This window comes from Notechis scutatus, chromosome 3, assembly GCF_049901735.1.
Source record: "Notechis scutatus isolate UNSWTSFEM ecotype Mainland chromosome 3, rNotScu1.2, whole genome shotgun sequence".
Classification (NCBI taxonomy): domain Eukaryota; kingdom Metazoa; phylum Chordata; class Lepidosauria; order Squamata; family Elapidae; genus Notechis; species Notechis scutatus.
The window spans coordinates 166,953,797-166,981,366 of record NC_142011.1 but is presented as its reverse complement, the minus strand read 5'-3'; the positions used below and the strand labels follow the sequence as shown (position 1 = coordinate 166,981,366).

General features: G+C 36.9%; 1 protein-coding gene across 1 annotated transcript in view; it reads right to left on the bottom strand.

The window, feature by feature from the left end:
• ASXL3 (ASXL transcriptional regulator 3) overlaps window positions 1-27,570 on the bottom strand; it is a 136,132-nt gene that overhangs the window by 95,045 nt on the left and 13,517 nt on the right. Inside the window, exon 2 of the mRNA XM_026670291.2 lies at window positions 19,173-19,255. Coding sequence (XP_026526076.2) covers window positions 19,173-19,255 — 83 coding nt within the window. The remainder of the gene's footprint in view (window positions 1-19,172; window positions 19,256-27,570) is intronic.

Here is a 27,570-nt window from a genome sequence, read left to right as displayed (position 1 = left end):
CAAACCCATCTAGGACCAAAGATGGCATAGTCCCAGAATCAGCAGATCCCAAAACCGAGACCCACAAAGTCTTGACAGAGTTCAGTTGAAGCTTGTTATTTTCAATTCAGACCCTCACTAACTGCAGGCACAAGGATAAGATAGCATTATTAATTTGCCAGGGACAGAGATGTATAATTGAGATTCATCAGAATACTTTTTAAATTTCAAACATTTATATAGCCACCCATCTTACACCAAACTCTTGAATGTTAAACTATGACTGTTTTAAGTACCAGAATGAGTTCCAAACAGAAATCTGAACCTAAAACCAAGTACTAGGTTCAGTACCTTTTCAGTCAACCTGTAGGGTAGAGATGAAGAACAAGTTGCTCTCCAGGTACAGGTAGTTCTTGTTGCACAATGGTAATTGGGACTTGAATTTCTGTTGCTAAGCAATGGTGTCATAAATCAGAAGGTCACCTAACTGTGTCACTTAGTGACAGCCGTTCCAGCAATCTCCGGTTTACAGTTGTTAAGCAAATTAACACAGGTCATTTAATGAGGATCTCACTTAACTGTGACTTCTGACTTCCTTCTAGCTTCTTCATTGACTTTGTTTGTGGGAAGCCAGCAGGGAAGGTTGAAAATTGTGATCATGTGACAATGGGATGATGCAATGATCAGAAATTTTGGCTGGTTGCCGAGTGTCCAACTTTGAGATCATGTGATTGTGGGGGAACTGTGATTCCTGGAACTTTTAGGACTGCTCATACATACTGCTTATTAATTTGTCAGAGGTTTGAATGGTCACTGAAGTAATGATTGTTAACTGTGGACCACTGGTATTATTATGTGACCATTTGTAACATTCTGGATACAATTTAGGCCATTTTCAGGTTCTAAGCAAATGGAATATATACTTAACAAATATCTAAATAATACAATTCTGTTGTACTATTGCAATACAATTAAAATACAATATATCTTATAAAATATACAATACATTTCAAATCTTGGCTACATGCCCTAGTTTACTTCTAAGACAATTATGGTCTACTGCTTGATATACAGCCATTTTTTCTATTTGGCTTGGACAAGACTTTTTCTTGGATCAGTGACCCAAGCTTCATTTTCTCTTCCATTTCTTTTGAGGAATCATTCAAAGCAATTGCTGTTATGTGTTGGAACACTCATACAATAACCTTGAAAATGCATCATCAGTTTTCAGGTCAGCTTGATTTCAGCCCTGCTGGGCTTGTCATGCCACAAGGCATATGAACAGACTCTGCAATTTTTTTGTTCCACAAATATATTAACTTAGTCTGAAAAATTAAATAAAATGTTAATTAGTGGGCTGAATTGAATGAAGTTGATTTTATATGCAAGAATGAGATTTCTACACAATTCATTGAAAAATTACAGTAGGAATGGATAGTCATGGGTCCTCTTTGTTCCCAACAATATCGTTTGTAGAATTAAGTAAAAAATATTCCTCAGCAAGTTTCTGAAATGCTTTCACATTCCAAAATAAGCAAAGAGAGACTAGAGCAATTTAATCTCATAGCAAGAAAGAAAACCAGCTGTAAAAATCCAGAGTGTAATATGAATATCCCTACTGGCAAGCTTTAAATATAACAAAAACGTTGCATTTAAAGTGTCTCATTTTCACTAAATATTGCAAATGCATATAATCCATATAGGCAGTCTTTTGCTAAGATGATATGCATCCATTTCAAAAAATTATAATTCTAGAAAAAATAAAACAGTATTTTTTTTCCTTTATAATATTACAGGATCATAAAAAGTAAAAAATTATCCCTTTTAAAAAAAATCATGTTTATAAAAATATTAATGAACTCTAATATACTCGCTTTTTACAACTGACCTATCGAATGGGTCAACTACAAACTATAATAAGATTTTAGTTTAACTAATCAAGAGACTGAATAAACTATGAAGCTTTCTCATATTGAGGAACAGATGCAGGTTACCTGAATCTCATAAAGTGTAACAATCATTATCAGAGCTAAAGCATGACAGAATGACTGGAACCTATTTTTGATGGCAACATACATTTTGGATATGGTAATGAGAGATGTAGTGGCAGTCCTATGAAACTGCTTATTCCACATCAAATTTGACTGCCTAAGAAGATTGTCTCTGCTTTTCCATGAAGTGCAGCAAGAGGGGACTGATCATTTTCTTCATTCCTGAGTTTTAGAAAGTTATTAAAAATTTGGCTATTTAAAAGAAAGTTTGGGAACGGAGGAACTGGTGGGTTGGTTAGGATGACTGAGGTGGCTAGTACTGTACTGCTTTACTGTGTTATTAACTTAGAGACAAAAAGTTGATGCTACATAAATAAATAATAAAACTGACCTTTAGGGTTGGACTCTGCAGAATTCTTTCATTCTTGTGGCTTGCTGCATTGGTATTTTTTCATACAAGGACTCAGAGTATTACAAGACTCTGTGTCATTTGCAACTTCCAAATGCCCATATTCAGTAATAGTATATTACTTCATTTTGATGGAGGTGACTAGGGCCTCCAATTCCAGAAATGGATGCAATTGGTGCACAAAATGAACCCATGCAAAGATCCAATTTCTTTTAAAAAACTATATTAATTACAGTTTTTAATTTCTGGGACTTTCCTGAATGCCTGAATTTAATAACCAACAAGGTCTGTCTGCTAAAGTACGCCTTGGGAATGCCTTGGCATTACAATTACTGGTGCAGATGAAATCCATTTCTAGCTCTAGCATCTACTATCATGTCTTAGATTCTTTCATATGTCATCTTGTGGCATAAAATTTGAAAGAAAAAGACACATGAGTTGACTTAATTGGAGGAAGGTGGGGGGAGAGAGAGAAACAGACAGATGAAAGTTTACCTGCTGTTATGCTTCTCGATCATTGGATTGGTGTCTGATGCTGAACTTAATAGCAAAAGCAATTACATATATTTTTTTCTCAACAAATTTGGAATGACTGAGCAGTGTATGAAAATTTTATCTAACCTTAATAGAAATATAAATATGGCATTGTTTATTCAATGTTAATTGCAAAGATTATATTTCCCTTCAAAAAAGGCAAAATAACACTGGTAGATTTTTCGTAATCAGTTTCTTCATGATATAATGTTATGTAGTGTCTGTTAAAGAACATTCTTGCCATTTTCTTTAAGTGCATGAACTCATAAAACTCATAGACTCAAAATATTCATCATGCCACTTTTAAAATAAAGGATGTGGCAGAAGCATTTTGGCTCAAAAGTTAAAGATCTAGCTCTGCCATGTACAATAAAATCTTGCTAGAAGCCAGGACAAGACTGTGTTTTTTAAATTATTTATTTATATAAATTTATATAAAAAATATGTATTTCTTAAAAACATTTTCAAAAGACCACATTGATTGAAAGGAGGAATATCAGATCAAATCTGGCTTATATTCATTTTACTTGTTAATTTGTAGTCTGCTTTTCAGTCTGAAATGAGTTACTTGGCTTGCCATGACGGATAATTTTATATTCATCTCTGATAAATATTTATCTTATTTTCAACCCTGTTCTGTGTACTCCCATTGTACACTGGAACCAAGAACAATTTTATTTCTGTCTCTTGGCCAAATAGGAGAAACTCTTGATGTAAATAAACAAAAAAAAATCATTGAAATTGTTTTCAAAGTTATTTTTTGCTATCTTGCTTTTGCATTACTCAATATCTGAAGTCAATCATGATTCAGAAATAGTTAAGGATCAAGCATATGTGGCCTGAGTTACTCATAATCTCACCACTGGATATACAGTACTAATCATAGCTATCTTTTTATTTTTTATTTTATTTATTTTGTCAAGCAATTATAAGATAACAGGTATAAGTATAAAGATACATGAAATGGATACATATAAGAAAATGAAAAGAAACAATAGGACAGGGAAGGTAGGCACGTTGGCGCACTTATGCACGCCCCCTACAGACCTCTTAGGAAAGGGGTGGGGTCAATAGTAGACAGTCTAAGGTTAAAGTTTGTGGGGTTTGGGGAAGAAACCACAGAGTAAGGTAGAGTATTCCAGACATTGACCACTCTGTTGCTGAAGTCGTATTTCCTGCAATCAAGTTTGATGCGGTTTACCTTGAGTTTGTATCTATTGTGTGCTTTGTATTGTTATGGTTGAAGCTGAAGTATTCATTGATAGGTAGGACATTGCAATGTATAATTTTATGTACTATACTTAGATCGGACCAAAGGCGTCGTAGTTTTAGGTTTTCTAGGTCTAGAATTTCAAGTTTGGTGGCATAAGATATTCTGCAACTGGTAGAGGAGTGGAGAACTCTTCTTGTGAAATATTTCTGGACTTTCTCAACTGTATTAATATCAGATACATAATGTGGGTTCCAGACTGATGAGCTGTATTCAAGTATTGGGCTAGCAAATGTTTTGTATGCTCTAGTTAGTTGTGTGATATTACCAGAGAAAAAGCTATGTAGGATTAGGTTAACAATTCTTAATGCCTTTTTGGCTATGTAGTTGCAGTGGGCTCTAGCCCTTAAATAATTAGAGATGAGTACTCTAAGGTCCTTGTCAGAGTTTGGATCATCATCAAGGTCTTGACTATTCAGCTTGTATTTTATTTTCTGATTTTTTTTGCCAATATGTAGGACAGAGCATTTATTTGTTGAGATTTGAAGTTGCCATTTGTTTGGCTATTCTGATACATAGTCGAGGTCTTTTTGAAGGGTTGCAGTATTGTCGGTGGTGTTGAATAGCTTTACATCATCAGCAAAGAGAATGCAGTTGCTCTTAATATGATCAAAGAGGTCATTTATGTAGAGTATGAAGAGAGTTGGTCCTAGAACACTGCCTTGGGGACATCACTGTTGACAGGTACAGGATTTGATAGGACACTTCCAATTTTGACCATCTATTGCTTTGACAGAATGATCGAGTTATGTAGGTGTAGTCCATATGTTTTTGCAGTAGGAGTAAGATGTACCACTGAATCAAATTTCAGAAGATAGCATCTATTTTTGCCCTGAAATGTTTTTGCAGTGTAAGAGTTGCAAATTTCAGGATAATCCTGTTTATTAGGTTGTTTGTCTCTAAGTGGAGGATAATGGCTTGGTTAATAATTGATTCCATGACTTTACAGGTGATGCAGCATAAAGAGATTGGTCTATAATTTTCAACTAGGCTGGGGTCTCCCTTTTTGAAGATGGGAATGACCGTGGCTAGTGACCATAGGTTTGGCAAGGAGCTGGTCCTGAAAGATTTTTCAAAGATTATGCTTAGAGGTTCAGGTATGGCAGTGGTTAGCTTTTTAAGAAGTAGGCACATATTCCGTCCGGTCCAATAGATAGAGATGGTTTTAGATTGTGTAGTGCTTTTTCAATATAGTCTTCTGTGAAATTGATATGTATTAGATCACTGTAGTTGTCTGTGATTCGACTAGGAAATACTGGGCATGATCCATTGCTGTTTACAAATACTGAGCCAAAGAATGTGTTAAAGAGGTTGGCTTTAATGGTGTCATTGTTGCAGTCTTTACCATTAGGTCCTTTCAGGGGTGGGATGGACCTTGAGTCTTTTAGTTTGTTGTTTACAAAATTGTAGAAAGCACGGGTAGAACTGGTGCATAGAAAGTTTTCCTCTTGTTTAATGTGATAATTGGTGCATTCAGTCTTTATCTGGTGGCATAAATTTTTGTATCAGCTTTTGAACTTGACAACGTGACCAGATTTGTTTTTCCGCCAAAGTGACTTCTTTTTGGATTGAAGCTTCCTTATTGTTATGGGTAATTTGTTTTTTCTGGTTTTGGGAGCTGTTGTTGGTACATATAGTTTGATGGCTCTTTTGACTTCAAGTAAAAATATGTTGTAATGGTCTTCAACATTATTGCATCCAGTGAATAGAAATTGCCAATCAAGGGATGAGAGATCATTGTCTATAAGATCATAGTTGCCTTTTTTGAAGTTATAATTGGGGATTCCGTCATTGTGATGATTTTTGTGTGGACGTATGTTGAGACAAAAGTCAATTATGTTGTGGGCCACCACTTGGGCCACCACAGGCACCTCTGACACAAGTGATGTTGAGCTGGCCACACCCCCATGCCCCCCCGAGGTCAAACACAATCCTGATGTGGCCCTCAATGAAATTGAGTTTGATACCCTGGATCTATTAGAAGTCACAATGATGAATAGGACTCATGATGTCACTACAAAAATGTTACAGATTGTGTCATTTGTGTCAGTTATATATGTCATTGATGACTTTTGTGGGAAGACAATGTAAATACCAATTGTGTTACTTTCTCCCCCATCCTGCAAAGGCCTATGATACTAATATATATCAATGAGATTGAAGACTATCCTACCTTGATTGAACTTTACTTTCCGAACATACATGTCAGTGAAGGATTTTTTTAAATGGCTAATTAATGAGTCACATTTTAACTAATAGTACACTTAATGCCCAAAAATAGTTGTAGAGAAGAATCCATTAATGGTTAACTATATAATTTATCACCAGGATTTGTCAATTGTATTGTATCATATACTGATATTGTTCTAAGAACAAACCTTTCTTTTACTTACACCTATGAATGTTTTTCAAAATAAAAAAATCATTCCTCAGTCTTAATTGATTTCTTATACCTATTCAAAATATTTCCTCATTTTTGAAATATTAGAATTTATTTATTTATTTATTTGATTTATATTGCCGCCTATTGGCCCATGGCGACTCGAGGCGGCTTACACAATGTAAAATCATATTTAAAACAAAAAATAAAAATAAAAACAATAAGAACTAACAAAAAGAATCAAATAAATTAGTAAAGTACAATAGAACAAAATTTGGGAAAACAAAAAACAAAACAAAACAAAAAACAAAAACCAACTCCCACCCCCTACCCCGACGACACCGGATCACACTAGCCATTTGATGGGTTCCATCTCCCTCTGGGTTCCCCAGGCCCGCTGGCAAAACCAGGTCTTCAGTGCCTTTCAGAATAGTATTAATGAGGGGGCCATTCTAATCTCTGGGAGAATGATGTTCCAGAGAGATGGAGCCACCATAGAGAAAGCCCTTCTTCTAGGTCCCACCAGGTGTATCTCCTCAGGAGTGGGATCCGCAGCATTCCCTGCCTCCTCGTCTAATGGTTGGGTAGATGTAACTGGCAAGAGATGTTTCCTCAGATAACCTGGACCCAAACCATGAAGAGCTTTAAAGGCGACAACCAGCACCTTGAATTGCACCCGGAAGCAAATTGGCAACCAATGCACCTCCTGCAGAAGAGGTGATACATGTGCACACTGGGGTCTGCATAAAACCATGCGGGCCGCTGCATTTTGCACCAACTGGAGCTTCCAGATGCTCTTCAAGGGCAGGCCCATGTACAGCACATTGCAATAATCAAGACGGGAAATGACCAGGGCATGAGTGACTGTGAGTAGGGACTGCTGATCCAGGAAAGGGCACAATTGGTGCACAACCCGTAGTTGCGCAAAGGCCCTCCTGGCCATGACCACCACCTGCTCTTCGAACAGGAGTCGTGAGTCCAGGAAAACCCCTAGATTACGCACAGGATCTGTTTGGGGTAGTGCCACCCCATCCAAGACTAAAGGTGGTAATTCTCCCTGAACCAACGAACCCCAGACACAGAGCCACTCGGTTTTGCAAGGGTTTAGTTTCAACCCGTTGCTCCCCATCCAGCCCCTAACAGCCTCCAGATACTGCGAGAGGGAGGACACAGCAACATTTAACTCACCATGGGCCAAGACACACAGCTGAGTATCGTCAGCATATTGGTGATACCTCAGTCCATGGTGACGGATGATCTCACCCAGCGGTTTCATATAAATGTTGAACAGGTGACTTCCGGTTTCGCCAGGCTTCGGAGGCGACGGGTTTCGCGATCTCTGGGATCCCCGCCGCGCTAGCCGCTTTGGTTCCTCCAACCCAGGCGGGTCTGGAGGATAAGGTTGCCCGTAGAGGCAACCGAAGACAGGGAGGATCCGGACAAGGGGTTGGGGTGTTCGCAGACCCCTTCCCCACCGGCATAACCTCCTTTTCTCAAGTCGGTCCAGCAGCGGTCAGCAATGGCCGCCACAAAGAAGCCAGCAACCGGACAAGATCGTGCTGGAGGAAGAAGGAGAAATTTTTGAAGCGAAAGTTTTTTTGGCTGAACTGGGACTAGAAGATACATTTATTACCCTGAAATCTAAGATTTGGTTTTTTGTTTGAAAGATACTTTGTTTCCAGAAGAGATTTGCAAGCGAGTAGTGAAAGTGCTTCAAGTGAAAGTTTACTCTCCTTCCACATGGAATTAACAAATGAATGCTGAAAATACTACTATTCTATAAAAGGTAAAAATCTAAAGCTTCTTGTTATAAATGGAAAGGGAGAGGACAAAAGGAAAATTTATACTAAGATTTTGTTGAAGGAGATGCCTGGAAGATTTTAGAGATTGGAAGTTACTGTAATAAGAATTTAAAATACAGACTGGTTTTTTTTTTCTCCCTTTGCAACTGATTTTAACCCAGGAAGAAGGGAAGAACTTTGTGCTTTGTTTGGATTGTTTGGTGACTTTGCGACTTTGGGATTTGCTTTAAGCTTGGAAATATCTTTGGCTGTTTTAAGAAGAAGAAGAAGAGGATTTACAATGACTTTATCTGCTGATGAACTGAGAGAGGAATATGGCAAAATAAAGAAAGACGATGTGGGAGAAATTTTTGCTTTTTAGAAATGGCGCTTGCTACTTATCAGCAAATACAACAATTGATGGAAGAAGAAGAAGAAGAAGAAGCCATCTTTAATGAACCCATAGAGGTGCTTAAGAAAGGAAGGAGAAAGAAAGGGGAAAAAAAAGGATATAAGACTTAAAAAAATATCTAAGAAAGAGAAAAATAAGATGCAAAATCAATATAAGGCTAGAAAGCAAAAGGAAAGAGAAATACAATAGAGAGGGGAAGTTAAGGGGGTAAAAAGACCAGATGGGATAAGACAGGGAGGAAGAAGGGGAGAAAGGCCACGAGGGTATCAAACAAGATGTGAAAAAGAAATGGTTTTTTAGGGATAAAGGGTAATATAATTTTGTTTTAAAAGGATTCTGTAAGGTACATATGATAGTATTGTAGTATTTGTATTAGAAATAGAAAATTATAATTTTATAAGATTTGAGTAAAGACTAAAATATTAAAGGTTTAATAATCGTAGAATTTAAGATTTAATAAAATATTAAAAGGAAGGTTTAAAATACTTAGTTTAAATATAGATTTTAATTGACTATTGTGTGGATGTTAGTATGAATATATTATTGTAATACTTGTTTTTGAAATAGATAATTGGAATGTTATGAGATTTAATGTTTAATGATATATTTAATTATGTTATGGATTCACTATTTTCTTTTTGTAAGTAGTATGTACTAAGCAGAATCAGATAGGGAATTTGGAGTTACCTTAAATGTTAATTTAGAGGTGCGATGGAAAGGCATCATACTTTGATTTGTGATTTCAGGAGGAATTTTTTTTATTTTATTATGGGGAATGAAATAAATAGACAATTGGAAAACAATGGACAAAGGATAGAAATATAATGATTTAAATTAAGTTAATAAACAAAATAGAATTAAGAAGAGTGGAAAGCGGGAGAAGTTATAAAGAAGTTACAGAATGGTAATTAAGATAGGTAATGGCATATAAGATGAATATGAATTTAATCGAAGTCCATACAAAGAGTGGTAATCCGAGGCCAAGCTACTTTTTTGAAAAAGAAGTTTTATCTTATGTGTTTTGTGTGTCTATGTCTATGTGAGATTCAATAAAACCTTGGAGGAAAGCGGGAGGAGAATAATTGTAAACAAGACAGAGGGAAATATGAATATGATGATTAAATTTAAAGAGAAGAAATGAGAGTGTTAAAAGATATTTAAGTAGAAATGGGATATATTAAAATTACACTGTATAAAATATTGTATTATCTGTCTTGTAAAAATTTACAAGGGAAAGAGGTTTAATGTGTACAAGGTTTATGTTTTGTTTGTCTTTAAAAACTAATAAAATTTGTTTAAAAAAAAAATGTTGAACAGGAGAGGAGAGAGTACCGAGCCCTGCGGAACCCCGTAAAGCAGTGGGCGAGGATTGGATCTCTCCCCTCCTATCAACACTGACTGAGACCAGCCGCAAAGGAAGGATATTTACTAATATTAAGAGGAATTAAAAATATCCAGAAAACAAAGGACTTTCTTTCATTGGAAGTGTTCAAGAAAATTATTCAGAGCTATTTGTTTTGGATGTTTTAATTTAAATTCTTGTTCTAATCAGGAGTTGGACTTTAAAATCTCAGTAATGATCTCTTCCAGATACATTTTTCTTATTTGCACTCTGCTGAAAATTGATCTAAAAGATCAGTGATAATCCTTCCACAACCTTGGAAATTATTTTTTTCTTTTAATTTATATTGTATTCTTGAAGTGTAGTAGTGAACCTTGTGAATTATAATTATTTCTCCAATGGAAGGAATCATTTTTCTTGTATGAATGCAGGTGAGATCACAATTACTGTAAATCTCTCAAACTTTAGGTCTGGGTCAGTGGTGGGGTTCAAATTTTTTTACTACCAGTTCTGTGGGTATGGCTTATTTAGTGGGCATGGCTTGGTGGTCATGTGATTGGGTAGGCATGGCTTGGTGGTCATATGACTGGGTGGGTGTGCTTGGTGGTTATGTGACTGGGTGGGTGTGTCTTGGTGGTCATGTGGATGGGCGTGGCCAACTTGACATCACTCATATCAAGGGGTGCCTTGCCTGGCCTCAAAGAGATAAAATTGCCCTCTCTATTTATTTACTACTACTGAACATCCAAAATACACTATTTAATCCTATGTATATATACATAGATGCCATATTACATAGGCACACAAAAAGATACATTATCTACTATATATACTGTATATATACTGTATGTGTATGTACACACATACAGCTCTTCTAAAACTATACACATTCAACCTCACTGCGTTTGGAAAAACACACCCATAGTCCACTTTCTGCCACACATTTAACAATAACTTCTGTACCTTAGAACATTGCACATGCCTTCAGATTTACTTCCCTAGCCTGCACATGACTGTTAGACCCAGGAGATATCATGGATTGAGTAAAATATGGTGAAACTCACTTAACAATGCTCTTGCTTAGCAACCAAAATTTTGGGCTCAATTGTGATCATAAGTGAAGGACTATCTCTGCCTTCCTCTGAATCCTAGTAAACTCTGCCAATTTTCCTCTCTATTAGAGACACCAAAATAATTCAGATTCCAGATGATATAAGGTCTCCTGCTGGAGAGGGGGTTGGACTAGATGGCCTCCAAGGTTCCTTCTAACTCTGCTATTCTATGATTCTGTAAGGATCTCCTGCTGGAGCATGGGGTTGGACTAGAACAAGGGTCTTCAAACTTGACAGCTTTATGACTTGTGGGCTTCAACTCCCAGAATTCCTCCTCTAGTTATGTTAGGTCAGGAATTCTGGGAGTTGAAGTCCACAGGTCTTAAACTTGCCAAGTTTGAAGACCCTTGGACTAGAAGATGACCTCCGAGATCCCTTCCAGCCTTAGATCACTGTGCTGTTTCAAACAGCCTTCTGAAGCCAGGGTTTGTGTCCTTCCTTCCTCTCCTTTTTTCTCCCTCCCTCCCTCTCTCCTTCCATGTATCTACCTATCCATCCATTCATTCATATATCTCATTCACTTTCTTCTCCCTCCCTCCATCTTTCTTTCTTTCTCTCCCTTCCTTCCATTCTGTCTTTCTTCCATCCCTTTTCTTCCTTTCTCTCTCGATTTCTTTCTTTACCGTTTCTCTTTATTTTTTCTCTCTTCTCTCTCTCTCACTCTTTCCCTCTCTTTCTCTCTCTCTCTTTCCCTCTCACTTCCTATCCCTTTCTCCTTCCCTCTCTCCTTCTAAAGTAGGAGAGGAGACCCACCTGAAACACACACCTACACCCACACTTTGAGGCACCCACCTGAAACAAACACACACACACGCTTCTAAGCGCCCAGCAGTATCACTCATTACAAGGGTTCTTCCTGGCCAGTCTCTGGTCTCGCGTTGCCAGAAAAAGCTGGCAGGAAAGGCTTCCAGGTCCAACAAAGGGGCCACAGGCAGGACTTCCTCCCCTCCCACTTTTGGGGCTAGAAAGTTCAAATGAGGTATGTGCCATAGCCTCGCCCCCGCCCGCTGGCAGCTCTGGGGTAGGCAGGTTGGTTTGGCTTTCCTGACTGCCTGAAACCTTACCTTCCTCCCACAATGGGGGAGGAAAAAAGACGCGGCGGCTATAGCTTCTTGCAACGGCTTTGCTCCACTTTTCCAATGCGCTGCTGCAGCTGTGTTCTAGGCACCGGCCTCAGCATGCAGGTCCACCCCATTGAGCCTGCTGCACCAGAGGGACTTTCTCAAGCAAGTCCGAGCAGAGTGGTGCAGCACTCCAAAAGAGGCGGCTGGAGACCGAAAAGGAGTTGCCTCCAGCTGCCCCTTTTTTAGTGTAAGCGGCCAGCTGCTCTCCTCCTTCTCTGCCTGTTTGTTCTGTATGGCCAAGAAGGAGGAAAGCAGTGGGCCGGTTGCGAAAGAGGCAGCTGGAAGCAACTCTTTTTTGATTTCTAGCCATCCCTTTCACAGCGCAAGAAGCCTCCCCCAACCGGCCGGCTGCTCTACTCCTCCTCGATCATACAGAACAAACAGGCAGAGAAGGAGGAGAGCAGCCAGCCAATTGGGGGAGACTTCTTGTGCTGAAAAAGGGGCAGTTGGACATGTGGCCACCTGCTGGCTGGCCGGACTGGGTGGGCTGGAAGAGGTGCATCCGCTGGGAGAAGGAAGAAAGCGTGCTCCAGGAGGGCAGGCGGGCGGGCAGATGTCCTGGAGCCACTGCACATGTGCACTGCATGTGTAGCGGCTGTACACACAGTGCACATGTGTAGCAGCTGCGGGACATCCACCTGAGTGGTGCCATGGCTGCCACATGGTAGGAAAAGCTAGGAGAGAGACCAGGGCAAGTGAGCAACCAAGTGACCAGGTCAGGGGTGTGGCAAGCCAGGGGTCACCACCAGTTCGGCGACCCACAAAAAAATCACCGCTACCAGTTCACCCGAACCAGTGCAAACCGGTTGAATACCACCTGTAGTCTGGATAGTATCCTTAATGGGAAAACTGTGTGGAAGCTACTTATCTTGTTCTAAATTCCTTGAAAGAAAAGTCAAAGAGATAGGGTAATGAATAAATAAATTGATACTTTTTCCCCTTTGCATTCAGAATCCAAGAAAAAAGAAAATCAAGAGAGATTTTATCTGTAGAAAATATTCCTTAAAGTTGAACCTATTTTAGCTACATCAAAGTCACAAGGATTTTAGGTTTATTTTCCTCTTTTTAAAGTATGCTTTTTAAAATTCTACAGCCACTTCAAAGGAAATCATGAAGCAGCCCATATTTTAAAAGAACACCTATAACAGCAATTAGGGCTACTGAGAATTACAGGATATGTAAAATATAATATGGCTCTTTCAGTGTATCCTAGCTCTAGTGCTGTTGTAAATATTCTCAACTAAATTGCAACTCCATAAAGCAGCAATTTGAAGAACAGACATTTAAAGTAGCATACTAAAGCTACCCGAGTGAAAATGATTCTTCCAATTATTTTTCAAATGCTTTGCATTCACATACAAGAAATGTAATAATACAGATCCAGGTGTATAAAATATAACCCCCTACTTTTAATTCTAGCTGGAGCAGCAGGTTTTCTGTTGTATGGAAATAACAGAATTCAGGCATCTTTCCCAGTGGTTCAGTGGAAGCTCTGTTACCGATACATGGTGAAGAATTTATAAGAGTTCTGTCTGCTATTGAAATGGTATCTTAAGCAGGCAGGGATAAACTAAAGGTGGTCATGATTACCCATTCAGCAAATGGGGCAAATGGAAAAAGGCAGCCTTAAGGTCTTGTTGATCAAACTAAATTAATTTACACAGGCATCATAATATGATCCTTTCTTTAAAATAATGTTTTGAAATATAATAATACTATACAAACAGTATGGAAATACTTTTTAAAATTTTATCTCTGATTTTGCCTTGATTCCAACATATATAGACTCTGAGAAGGCAGGATTCTTCTATCTTCACTTGCCTTATACTTTGGAAAGACTGAACAATGAAGGATACATGATTGCTACTTGTATATGGTAGCTACAACTTTAGTCAACGATTACTTTAATCAGAAGCATAACTGTGCAGTGGGGTTAGAGAAATAGGTAGGTGATCACATTATACAAGGAGAGAGAATTTTCTTTGTCTAGGTCTAGCCATCATCCCATAAAACCTACCTATTTTGTAAACAGGAAAGTTACAAAAAGTGTCTCCAACTAATGCCAGAGGGAGATGTTTTCCTTCTACTTTTCCTAACCATGAAGAAATAATTAATGATGGGAGAGTTTTAGAAAGCACAATAGCCTCTACTTCCATTTATTAATTCTATAACAAATGAAGACATGATCATTTGCTGGACTAAAATTGGCAATCAGCAAGTCACATTAATTAAAATTGTATCCAAATTAGTATTCAGATAAACAGTTGAGTGTTTATTTAGAAATAAATCCTAATGAATTCAAAAGGGTATCTTTTATCATTTCAGATAAACATATCTCTGAGCTCCATTTATGGCAATAGAACTACAGATATTTTTGTTTTTCTGTAGCCAAATTGTGCTGACTCTCTTTCATAAAGGTGTTATAAAAAAATAAAGATTTTAATTTGTACTTTTTACACATCCCAAACACATGCTTGAAAGGTTTAACATAACTTCCATCTTTCAGGAACTCAAAATTGTTACCTTAATAGTTGTTTTCTTTCCAGATACAGGGTAAAGGACTGCCCAGATGAAGATATTTTTACAAGTGATTGTCATATCAGAAAATACATTTAGAAAGAAAATAAAACAATAGCTGACATGTCTGTATTACATTAATACGGAATTTTTATTTCTGTATATTTTCCATTCAGGTTAACATGCAGATTTTATTTCTATGATTAGCTTTGATTTATAACCATGTTTTTTGTTTTTTTTTGGGGGAGGTTCCTGCTGCACTTATATTTGTGATCTGGGAGGAAATTCAGGCAACTAAGGGAAATAATATTTCAATTTTAATATCTGATAGGTTTTAATGTCTTTTTTCCATTTAACTTTTTATTTGTCAAAGTATAAAATACAAAGGAAAAAAAGCATGAAAAAGTAAGAAGAGAGGGAGGGAAAAAAGATGCAGTATAATGGGAGAAAAAAAAGAAAAAGGCACTGACTTCTGACTCTCTTTAGAAGGTAACATTACAACCACAACTTTTTGCTTTTTATACAACAGTATGTATAAGCCATTTCTATAACAATAAACCATCTAGCTTACAAAAACAAAAAAAATCATTTTTCCCCATTGTAAGGACAAAATCCAGAAGCAATTTCAAAAGAGAGACAAAATTAAATATATTCTCTTCTTTGGATAAAATAATCAGTTTAACCATCTCTGTGTCTCTTCGCTGCGGGGGATAACATATCATTCATTCTCATATTTTCAAATCTAGCCATTAATATTTTACAAACTTTGGAATATTATTCAACATTACTTAAAAACAACTTAAAGCTTTCTATCAGTACATATATCAGTCTTTTAAAAGTTCATCCTAATTAATTAAAACATTAAATTTAGGTCACTCCCTCTAGCTTATCTTCCTAGAATAGAGTCTTTTTCTTCTCAGGAGAGTCTATCAGATCTCTTTTCCTGAAAAAAATTCTCAACTTCTGATAGGCTTTTAGTCTAATTGGTTTCTGAACAGCAATAATGTAGCAATTGAATTGAAAGTATTGAAATTATTATCTAAGGTGACTTTTTCACTGATATAATAATGAAGTTCCAATTGAGTATTTTAAGCCTTTTTCAGGCAGATCCAAATCTTCCTAAAACTGTTTTTTAAGATTCCCACTGAGTTTTTTAAACATGTGAGGCATCTTATTCCTGGACTATTTCTGGTTACAGAGTCTTGGGCTTTGTAATCCAATCCAATCAGTCCAGAAAAAATGCCCACTCATACAAAGGAAATCACTGCTCTTCTATGCAGAGTAGAAGAATATTTAGAGGGCATTTATCAGAAGGCTCTAATTTTAATGGGCTAATTTTTAGACATATGTCTCTGGTACAGAATCAATGACTGGTTACATGACTTCTCTTCCCAGGCCAGGCAAATAGGCCTTGCTGGCAATGTTTCTCTGTTGTATATTTGAGCTACCATACACTTGCTTTCCATCCCTATTGAATCTTTCATTTGCTTCAGTCTCTTATTTCCACTCTTTGTGATTCTTTTTCCTCTTTATATTTTTATTTTTATTTATTTATTCCTGAAGTAATGCTCCAATTCACCCTTAACAATTCATATGAGTTGCTTACAAATAGACTCCAGTAACTCAACTCAGCTCTAGCCAATACTTGTTTGTCTATTGCATTGTGTCATGAATAGGTCCTTTTATTGTTCCTCCAAGCCAAGCCAATTTTCTTCCACTGACAGGGCTTTGGTATTGCATTCACTTCTAACAGAAAACAACAATCTGGAGTTACCTATAAATGACGATGAAGAAATCCTTATTCAAAGTATCATGCGTATGCCTTATTGGGGGCCTTTGGGCAACAGATTATGACTAAGAAACACAGATTTGAGAAACACAATTGTAGATTCTTACAGTATTTGACAGTGTTGTTTCTGTCATTAAACATAATTACAGTTGTTGAATTTAAATGACTTCATATCAGTATTTTCTCTGCCATTGTCATTGCCATTTACACCCAAGCTTGTGTGTTTTTTTAAATGAATAAATAGCAGCACTAGTTAATCCAGAATGGACAAGCAAAAGTGCAAATGAATATTTTCATGTCTTCTGTAAGTTTAATTAAATGTTTACTGATTGCAGATTTTGCCTATTTTATTGTCTCTTGTTGGGAGCTGAGATGGATCTAGTAACGGGCATTTTGGAACTGTCTGGTAATCACCCCATAATTTGCCTGATTACCCCTTATTAACTATTTTTATTCATGCACATTTATGCCTTTTCACTTTTAATTTTCATTTTAAATAATAAATAAAACTTCCTTGTCAGATAAAAATGAAATGCAAGATCTGATAAAACTGTCTATTTTAAGCATCTGTTATAACAGGTGACAAACTTTACAGATATAAGACAATACATGTGGCATCTTAATATTCTTTCTCCGGGAAGAAAACAGGTGTTCCATTTCTAAAACAATTGGCAGTTTATACATTTCCACTTTACTTATTCCCTTTTTTACAGTGCTAAATTGATCAATTATATTTGAAGTGATATTATTCCTAGAAAATATCCAATTAAAAACAAATTGGCTGCAAAAAGACACTTTACATTTTTATTCTGTTTTGGTCATTTCACCTAAATTTAATTTTTCCTTAATCTAATCATTACTATTGCCATCTGTATAGGTAAACATGGTAATAAATCATATCATGAGTAAAAAATACATTTTTATAATATGACTAATAACAGAAGTCAACATTCAATGAATTTATTTTTCAAAACAAGAACAGCATACAAAAGAGTAAAAATATTTAAAATTATTGTACATCACTTAATTTTCAAGTCATCATAATTATATACCGCAGAACCCAATATATTTTGTATTCAGTCCTTGGATCTTTCTTATCCTAAATTCCCTGGCAGCTGTACCTACTTGTGAGTGCATTTGTAAAACTTTTCATGTAAAATCCTATATTTATTAGTGTATAAATATAATTGCTTCCCATATTTAGTTATATACTCATTACATCCATCTACTTTTCATAAAGTAAGTTGCATAAATATAGAATCCATGGTTATGTATTCTATTCTTTGTCTTTTAGAAATGCTACAATAAAATAAGAACAAAAACATAATAGTATAAAGGTATTTACACAGCCTGCTTCCTAGAGTTCTCATATCTGTAGAGGATATTTTTATTTACCTCTTTCCTAGTTAATGAATATGTAATGGTACTAAACTCCAACATATTAAAAAGTTTTTAAAGTTTTTTTTTATTATGACAATTATCTGACTTTTATTTTGACTTTCAGATTTAACTCTCTTGGGTTCTCCTTGGATGCAGGAGTCTTAATTCCACAAAAGAAAGTTCCTAGGTAAGACTATGGGAAGATAGGTCATAACTTTTGGTAAAATATTGCAAATCGATTGATAAGAGTATGCAGAACTCAGGTTCAACAAACTGCTTCTCCAGAGAAAGCTGAGAAAAATATCTGCAAAAATGATGAACTGTTCCTAGTTGCAATAAACAATAAATTGTATACTTTATAACTTCTAAATATATGTTTTAGCTTCCCTTGAACTATTTCTGGACAGTGAGTTGGTCAATTTTATTCAGCCTCAAATAATGATTATCACCAGATATTGACTGTCATCCTGTGCAGTAGCCATTCATTAAGGGTAGACTTCAGATTTATTTGAAAAACAAATATAATTGGATAACCAGGTTGCACCAGATAAATAGGAAAGCTTCCTGCCAATTTCATCTAATGAGATAAATAATTTTATTTGTTTATTTGTAGCCTGCATTTATTATTTTTACAAATAACTCAAGGCAGTGAACATATTCAACACACCTTCCTTCTCCTATTTTTCTCACAACAAACCTGTGAGTTAAGTTCGGCTGAGAGAGAGTGACTGGCCAAGGACAGCCAGATGATTTTTCATGGCTAAATTGGGATTTGAACTCACAGTCTTCTCTTTCAAGCCTGGTGCCTTAACCACTAGGTTCAACTGGTTCTCAATAATCCATTATTTTTATTTGAAGTTGGCAACACTTACATATCATGTTGATGAAATATATTTGCTCTGAAATCTATTGTCACATTTCACTTTTTTTAAAAGCCTTAAAATAGTCTCAGAAATGGTATATATTCTTTGAAGGCAGGAATATGACATCTATTGCCTATTAAATAAGATTTTTATCTATACAGCATTTGCATTTCACTCATTAAAATTATTTTCTAATCAATGACCCATAAACAATATGACACTTATTGAAGTAGAAATAAAATCACACCCATACATGCAATAATAGAGATTAAACTATATCAGTACTGACCTTGTTTCTTTTAACCCTTCTTTCTGAATTACTTCTAATATTTGCTTTGCAGTCATTGGTGAATTGGGATGCTTTTCCAGTGCCTAAAAAGAAAAATATGCAAAAGAAAGTATTGTTATCAATGTACAGTTTAATTATTGTATTATGTATTTAATAGGTTTTTAAAAAAATGAAAAGCTCTACATTTTCTGTTAACTATAAAAGCAGTCTACAGCAGTTAGATTGTTAAATCTATTTATATCTATTATTATTTAATATTATTTAATTAAATCTAAATTAAATTAATATGAATTCAAATATTAAATATTATTTAACAATTTATTCTCACATCACTGTATCGTTTTCTTTTTCATTGTTTATTCTATTGTTCCTTTATATCAGGGGAAGCATCTAAGTGGATTGCACAGAAAGATTATTCACATAGCAGAGAATAAAGTATGAATTTTATGTATCATTACAAGTACAATACATGATTTATATTATTTATATTTATAACATAAAATATATAAAATTCAAAAAATTATCTATATTTATATTTTTATATAAATATAAAATAAAATATTTATATTTTGTCTATTTCTATATATGAGTAAAAATAGTTCAATCCTGAACTATACATTCAGGACATACAACATACATTTGGTCTTTGACTGCTTTATTTCTCATTCAACATTCCAGGGAAGGAAGGAGGGAGGGAGGGAAGGAGCGAGCCCTGTGCACTTTTCCTGGTCCATGCCATCACACCCTTTGCATTCCCCCAACTTGTGCTTTCTATTTTGGATCCTGAAGTCATTTTAACATACCGTATTTGCCGGCGTATAAGATGACTTTTTGCCCTGAAAAAGATCCCTCCAATTGGGGGTCGTCTTATATGCCGGGTCGTCTTATACGCCGGCAAATAGTAATTGGGAAGCACTGCGGCTGCCGCGGCTGAGGCACTTTGTGCACCGTGGAAGCGAATCCCGTGAAGCCGAAAGGGCAGCCAGCCTTCTCCCAGCTCCCAAGGAAAGCGAGGCTCGCACCGCCCGAGCTCCGCTGAGGTATCCGGCTGGGGCTGTCAGGAGTTGTTACCGCTGGCGCGGCTCATGCGGCTCCAGTCCGCGTTGCCTCGGGAAGGGAAGGCAAAACCAGGAGCCGCTGCTGCCATTGCCAAGCGCCGCCGGCTCTTCCTTTTTGCCTTTCCTTCCCGAGGCAACGCGGGACTGGGCAGCGCGGGCCGCAGCGGTGCGCCTGACAGCCCCAGCCGGATACCTCAGCGGAGCCCAGCGTGCGAGCTCGTCCTTGGAGCTGGGAAGGCTGGCTGCTCCTTTCAGCTCACGGGATTCCTTCCACGATGACAAAAGATGCCTCAAAAAAAAAAAAAAGTGCAAAAGTGGAAGGCGTGCGGAAGAGGGGCGAGTATATAACAAACTATATTTTGAGTGGAAATGTTGGGGGTCGTCTTATACGCCGGGTCGTCTTATACGCCGGCATATACGGTATTTTAGTGACATAATGTGAAATAAAGTAGCAGGCAGTGGTGAGCTGGAGTCTGCTCCTACCAGATCACAAGAACTGATTGTTACATTTTCTAGAATTTTGCAGTTTGGTTGAAAGCAAAGTGACTTCAGTAAGAGTATTACGAGAGCTGAGAGCAAGGCATCAGTCACCTAATAGTGAAGCAACAACAATGGAGCCAGCAGAACCAGTTGTTAAAGTTTTATTAGCTACCACCAGATATAGGGAATACATGGACTTCTGACATGGATCACTCTCCCTACTACCTAGCTGAGTCCCTGCTAATGCTTCTTGATACTGGCCTAGATTAACAACAGATTTCCCCAAATTTAAGGTACTCAGAGATGCTGGTGAAAAGTCTGAAATAGCTTGGGAATTCATGAGCCTCACTCAAAGCATTGAGGGTCTGACTCACAGTGGTGATTATATGTTGTATATATTTTGTCTTTGGACAGAGATGTGGTCTGAAGTTGGGGAATGTTACAGTATTTCTCACAGATTGACCATTCTGATTGCTTTCTAAATACTCCATAACTACTCCCTTTGACAGGGAGGAGGGATCCATTTGATTCCTTTGCTCCAGGCACCTGAAGGACTCCACAGAGTTCAGAGGGCACTTGGGGAAGTTTCTGAAGTACACAGTTCAACTGGGGTCTTAGTCACTTCTTGTGATGAGTAAGCAGAGGCAGACTTGGATCAGATTGTCTCTGATGCCTCTCTACACATAGTTTCTGGAAGATTCTCAAAGGAACTTTGAGGGATGAAACAGCACATGTCTAGAGTATCCTTGGAAGAAGACAAAGAAAGAATCTTACCAAGTACAAGAGGCTTCATTAAGGTCTGCATCGTGACAAAAGAAGCAAAATATAGTTATTTTTCCACTCTGATTGCATCTATGGATTGCAACCAACACCCCACCATTGTCAAGAAGACTTGTAAGCCTCTCTTGAGTGATTGCTTTTGGTTGTTGAACTGTGATGTGATGTTTTGTTATATTGACATACGTTTTAATGTTTGTATTTGCTGATTTTATTCTTTATTTATGTGTCCTGAGATGCATATTGATTGGACAGCTATATTAAATATAAATAATCAAACTTTGTGCATGAACCTATATTTAAATTAATGCATTCAAACTGCGTACATATTGTGTATGAGAAGAGCAAATTTAACTGAGGCTTGCAAAGAACATTCTCATAATGGATCATAAATCATTAATGATTTAGTAATGCAATTATTGGATTACTAATATATCCAGTGTTACTAACAGAAAATAACATGAGCAAAGTGATATTCATATAATTTTAAATTATATGTTTTGGAATCCGATATTCAGTCTGTACTGTCTCTTTTTCTTTTTTAAAAAAACTGCAATTCACTGTAAAATGCTTCACTTGAGAATCTGAATAATTATTGTTCCCACCTCCTTAAGCAGGGAAAACATGTTTTTTTCTTCCACAGAGAAGGAGTAAAAGATCCTTACTCCTTTTTGCATGAAGGGAGGACTGCAGATAGTGAGGATTCAAGGGGCCAGTCATCTTATCTTTGAGCTCATCTCTAAACATGAATTGTTTTACTACTCTTAAGGTAGATAAACATAGATTTAGCTTATTTTGGAAAAGTGAAAATATCTGTAACTTAAGAAATGCAATTCTTAGCAGTGATGCTTTGTCTGAAGAAGATGTACTGAGATGGAAACATTGGCAAAGTTTTCATAGATACTAAAGGAAACTACAGGTAGTCCTCAACTTACAACAGTTTGATTAGTGAGTGTTCAAAGTTACCAGGGCACTGAAAAAGTGACTTATGACCATTTCCACACTTATGACAATCATAGCACCCCCATGATCACATGACTTACATTCGAATGCTTGACAACTTCTCACATTTATGACCATTGCAGTGTCCCTGGGTCATTTGATTACCTTTTGCAACGTTCTGACAAAGTCAATGAGAAAACCAGATTCATTTAACAACCATGTTACTAATTTAACAACTGCAGTGATTCACAAATGCTGCAAGAAAAGTCATAAAATGGGGAAAAACTCACTTAACAAATTTCTCACTTAGCAACATAAATTTTGGGCTCAATTATGGTCATAAGTTGAGGACTACCTGTATTCAACATTTTCTACAATGTTAGCCCTTTATGATCTGCAAGATCAGGAACAAAAAGTGTTGTTAGGAGTCTTACCTTATTGTATTATATTGTATTGTAACAGAATATTGAAAGCTAGACAGTCTCCTTTACTTCAAGTTATACACAAACACAATCAATGCAGAAGTGTTTTGAATTTCTTTCTCAATTGTCACACTTTTTCTTAGCATGCAAATACCTCTTCTCTAACAGTTTGGCATTCTCCCTCATTTCTGAGTCAAACCAATATTTCATCATTCCATTGTCTAAGCCAGTGGCCCCAAACCTTTTGGGCACCAGGGACCAGTTCCTTGGAGAAGTTCGGGGGGCATGGTTTTGTGTGCTGCTTGCATCCCATGGATGGGGCTTTGCTTGTTTGCACAGCCCTGTTTCTGGCAAATAGTGGACTGGTATTGGTTCATGGAATGGAGGTTGAGGACCTATGGTCTAAGCCATCAGAATCATATTCCATTTCCTGCATATAAAAACAGGTCAGGCAATTCATAAAGGTTGATAAGCCTGAAATAGGAGATTGAGATGAGGCTGAAATGTGACTTCCCTTCCCTTTTGTAGAAAATATAAGGAATATTGTTCCTGGTAGCTATTGTCTGGTAAATCCAAAATTAGTTCACAGGCACAGGACTTGTGTATTTTAGATGGAATTTCTCATGACTAGTTTGGATTCAGAAGACCCCAAGCTGAAAGACACAGCTTGGGACATGTTGCATGTTTGCCAGGAAGAGCAAGAGAATGCCACTTTGGAGGCCCTGAAGGAAGACCAGAATCAGGAGGAGACTAGCAATCAAGCATCAGGACTGACAGAGCTAGGAAACATGCAATGATGAGCCAGATTCAGATCCTCCCCTTATCCCTAGAATACATTGCATGGAATGTCAAGCAACACAAAGGCTTTTAACGTGATTTCTTGCCTATCAAGGGCATTCCCATCCTTGGTTGCTTACGCCCACAGTGGGCATTTTTAAGAACAATCATTACTAGCAATCTTTTGATGGAAACAATTGCTTTGTTTGCTTGATCTCTGCATTTGTCTCTAGAACCTGTTGCCTGTAGAAATTCTGCTCCTTTGAAACCAGGCTGGCTGACAATCCACATTTAGGCTCTTGGATATCTGAACCATGACCACCCATCCAACCTGACCATCCATCTGCTTCTCCCCTTGATTCTTTAGAACTCTTTCTAGGAATTGGACAACACACTGCACAAACCTGACATTTTGTAACTGAACACCTAGAGGGAATCAGTTGAGATTTGAACCCCAGTCTCCCTCATTTAAAACAGTGCTCTAACCAATACACTATTCAGCTGTATGTATATGTGTGTGAGAGAGTATAATAGTACGCTATCCTGTTGGCACCAACTCTTAGCAATCACATAGATTTTCTCTAGGATAATTTGTTCTCAACCTGCTCCTTCATGTCTTTAATTGGGGCATGTATTGCCACAGTCATTGAGTCCACTCACCTTGCCACTAGTCATCACCCTTTTCTCTTTCATTCCACCTTTTTCCAATGTTATAAACTTCTCAGGAGAGCTAAATCTGTATGTTTCTGAAGTATGATTATTTGAGTCTAGTCATTTGGGCTTCTTTGTTGATTTGCTCAATAAGCCATTTGTTTATTTTCTTGTCTATCTATTTTCAGGAGTCCTCTCTGATCCCAAAATGCAAAAATATAAACACGTTTAATGTCTTGTTTCTTCAAGGTGCAATTATCGCTTCCATACAGTATAACAGGGGAAACAACTGCCTGTATGATTCTGACCTGGGAATAAGTAGGGATACATCAAGGCATGTGAATATGTTTTTTCAAGGCATTCATAGCCAGTCTACCAAGTGATAGTCTATAGTGCAGATAATCTTAATTCCATTTTTTCAGGTCCTTGACGTTTGTTATTTAGAGCTTGCAGATTATTTGCATTTTCAACTATCAGATTAGTATCTTCAGTAGAGCACAGCTTATTCATGTTCCTTCTTCCAGTTTGAAAATCACCTTTTTTCCAGTTCAGTTCCTTATATTCCAAATATAGGTTGAATAGATAAGAGGACAGTATATGACTTATCTCATTCCTTTGCCAATGTGGAAACAGTTTGTTTTGCCATGTACTATTCTTAATTATTATGATTATGATTTTTTTATATTTGTACGCTGCCCAGAGTTACCTTAAGGTAAGATGGGCAGACTACAAATTTTATCAATCAATAAATAAATGAAGTTGCATGTCCTCTTGTTAGGTTTAGTGCGAGCAAAATGAATTTCTAAGCACATTCCACAGTTTGACATTAACACAATCAAAGGCCTTTTTATAATCAATGAAGCACATAAATCAATGACTTCTTTTTGGTCTTCTATCATTTTCTCAAATATTCAACAATCAGCAATAATTACTTATTTTAATAAAGCTTATCTTGCAATTAGCAGTTGTTTTATTGGTTCAGTTGACTTATTATTTTTCAAACATTTAGGAATTGGTGCCACCTTGATAATTCCCCTGTGGTCTCAGTTTTTCAAAAGCAGTGCCAAGTCACTTTTGGAATTCAGCAAGAAAGTTTTGAGAATCTTTGATCTAGGCAACAATTAACTGTTTAGCTGCAGCTGAAATCTCCAATCTCATCCACTTAGTTCTCTTTCTCCTTCACCCACTGATCCAACAAAGTGCTTACTGGGTCTTGATTACCTTTACTTTCTCACTCACTCACTCTTCATTCCCAATATCTCCTGCCACTCCTGCAGCTCTACCTGCTCACTTTACCCACTAACCATTCCTTCATCTGCTGATTCCTCAGTCCTCCTCCCTTTTTTTGTTTCATGGTTTCACTGTAATGCATTGTAGTGCCCCTTTTTTTGCTATTTTCTTTACTCTTTAGCCATAACAGTATGAAACCATCAGTCATTAACTCACAGAATATTAACATTGTCTCACAGAGCAATTATTTTTATTGGTTTGACACAGATCAATTTTTTTACTTAGTGTTCAGAAACTAAATATGACAAATCAAGATTCTGAATTAGAGGCAAGTATGGAGAGAAATCTTTAGACACAAAAATCCATTTTCTAGCTGTCAGCGGTATTTTTGTTAAATGCATAATGGTTAGCTTTCTGACAAAAATCATCTATCAGATTATGACATTTATCTTCCTAAAGTAAGAAAGAAAAGGCATCTGCAAGTTATTCCATTGCTTGGTATGAGACATTAATGTAATTTAAATCAGTTTCTATAGTTCACCAAATAAATAAAGAAATACTATGTTTTGATGCATTTTCTACAGCTACTCATGAAAATTCTTAATGATAATTTTCAAGTAAAAGAATATTGGTCTTGTATCATCTATGCAGCTAAACTCCTTACTTCACATTTCATAGACTGCTTTATTTATCACCAGAATAAAGGCCATCAAAACGTGTCATCTGAATGAAGTCTGAAACATGATCCTATCTTCAATTATTCTGCATCAGTACAACATATGACATAACACATACATATGGAAGAAGCTGCACATATTGGAAAAGAATCCACTTATACTCAAGTTACAGGAATCACTGAAATAATGATAGGTTTAAGGTGACATAAAAGAACTTACTGAGCAATGCAAGTGCACTCAGCATTATTCCAGTGCTGGAAGAAATACATTACATCCTCTATCATAAGCTAAAAATAGGCTAAGTTGCATTTACTGGATAAGAAATTATTCCCCAAAATAAATACCTGCAAACTGGGAGAGCACACTGTCTTACTTTTACTGAAAAGAACTGAAGCCCCCCTGCTAAAACAAAGGGCCAAGTACAGACCCCAGTACTAAAAACAAAAATTCCTGCAAAGATGTAGCAGGCAAAAAGGAACAAATGACAAAAGCATTCATCCTGATATTGCAACACAAACTCTGCCCTTTATAAACTTGCATTAGATAAGATGTCACAACACAAGGCCAAAAGAGCTAAACTTGTGCTGTGTTGTCACAGAATACATGTCATCATATTTATTTGTTTATCCATCTGTCTACCTAATTTATATAGATGCTCATCTTAGAAGCAAGTGATTCTGGGCAGTGTAGTTAGGAATGAACATCGTTAGCTGAAAAGGGTGGATCTGACTGAATTAGTGGTATTTTATTTGGGGCTTGGGTTTTTAGTTGGAGTGCTTGGCAACTGACACAGCACCCAAACCACACCATACCACACAGCCAACCACCATGAAAAGAGTAACCCTACCATACAAAAAATGTGTATTGGAAATGACAGCAATAGTTCTTCAACTTCTTGGCCACAAACTCATAGCCACACTCTTCCAGCAATTATCCACAACCAAAGACAAGATACAGAAGGATAAAAGAAACAATGTATTGTACAAAATCAACTGTAACAATTGCAACCAATTCTACATGGGACAAACATCACATCAATTAAAAAACAGAATCCATGATCACCAGTTGTCAGTCAAACACCACAATCCCAAATCCCTAAACTCTACCCACATTGACACCCAAATAGCACCAATTCGAATGGAGCTATACAAGAATCATCAGCCACACTAACACCTGCCACACACGTGAGTTTATTGAAGCCTGAAATGCCACAAGAAATTCCATTAATAGACACATTCAACCAGTCTATGAACCCCTTGGAATTCAAACCAACCGCATAGCCCATCAGCAAAAGCATCGACTCTCAAGCAACCCATGCAACCTCCTCAACCAGCACTCCACCTCCCAATGACCCTCACCTGACATGACCTCCCCATCATAAGAC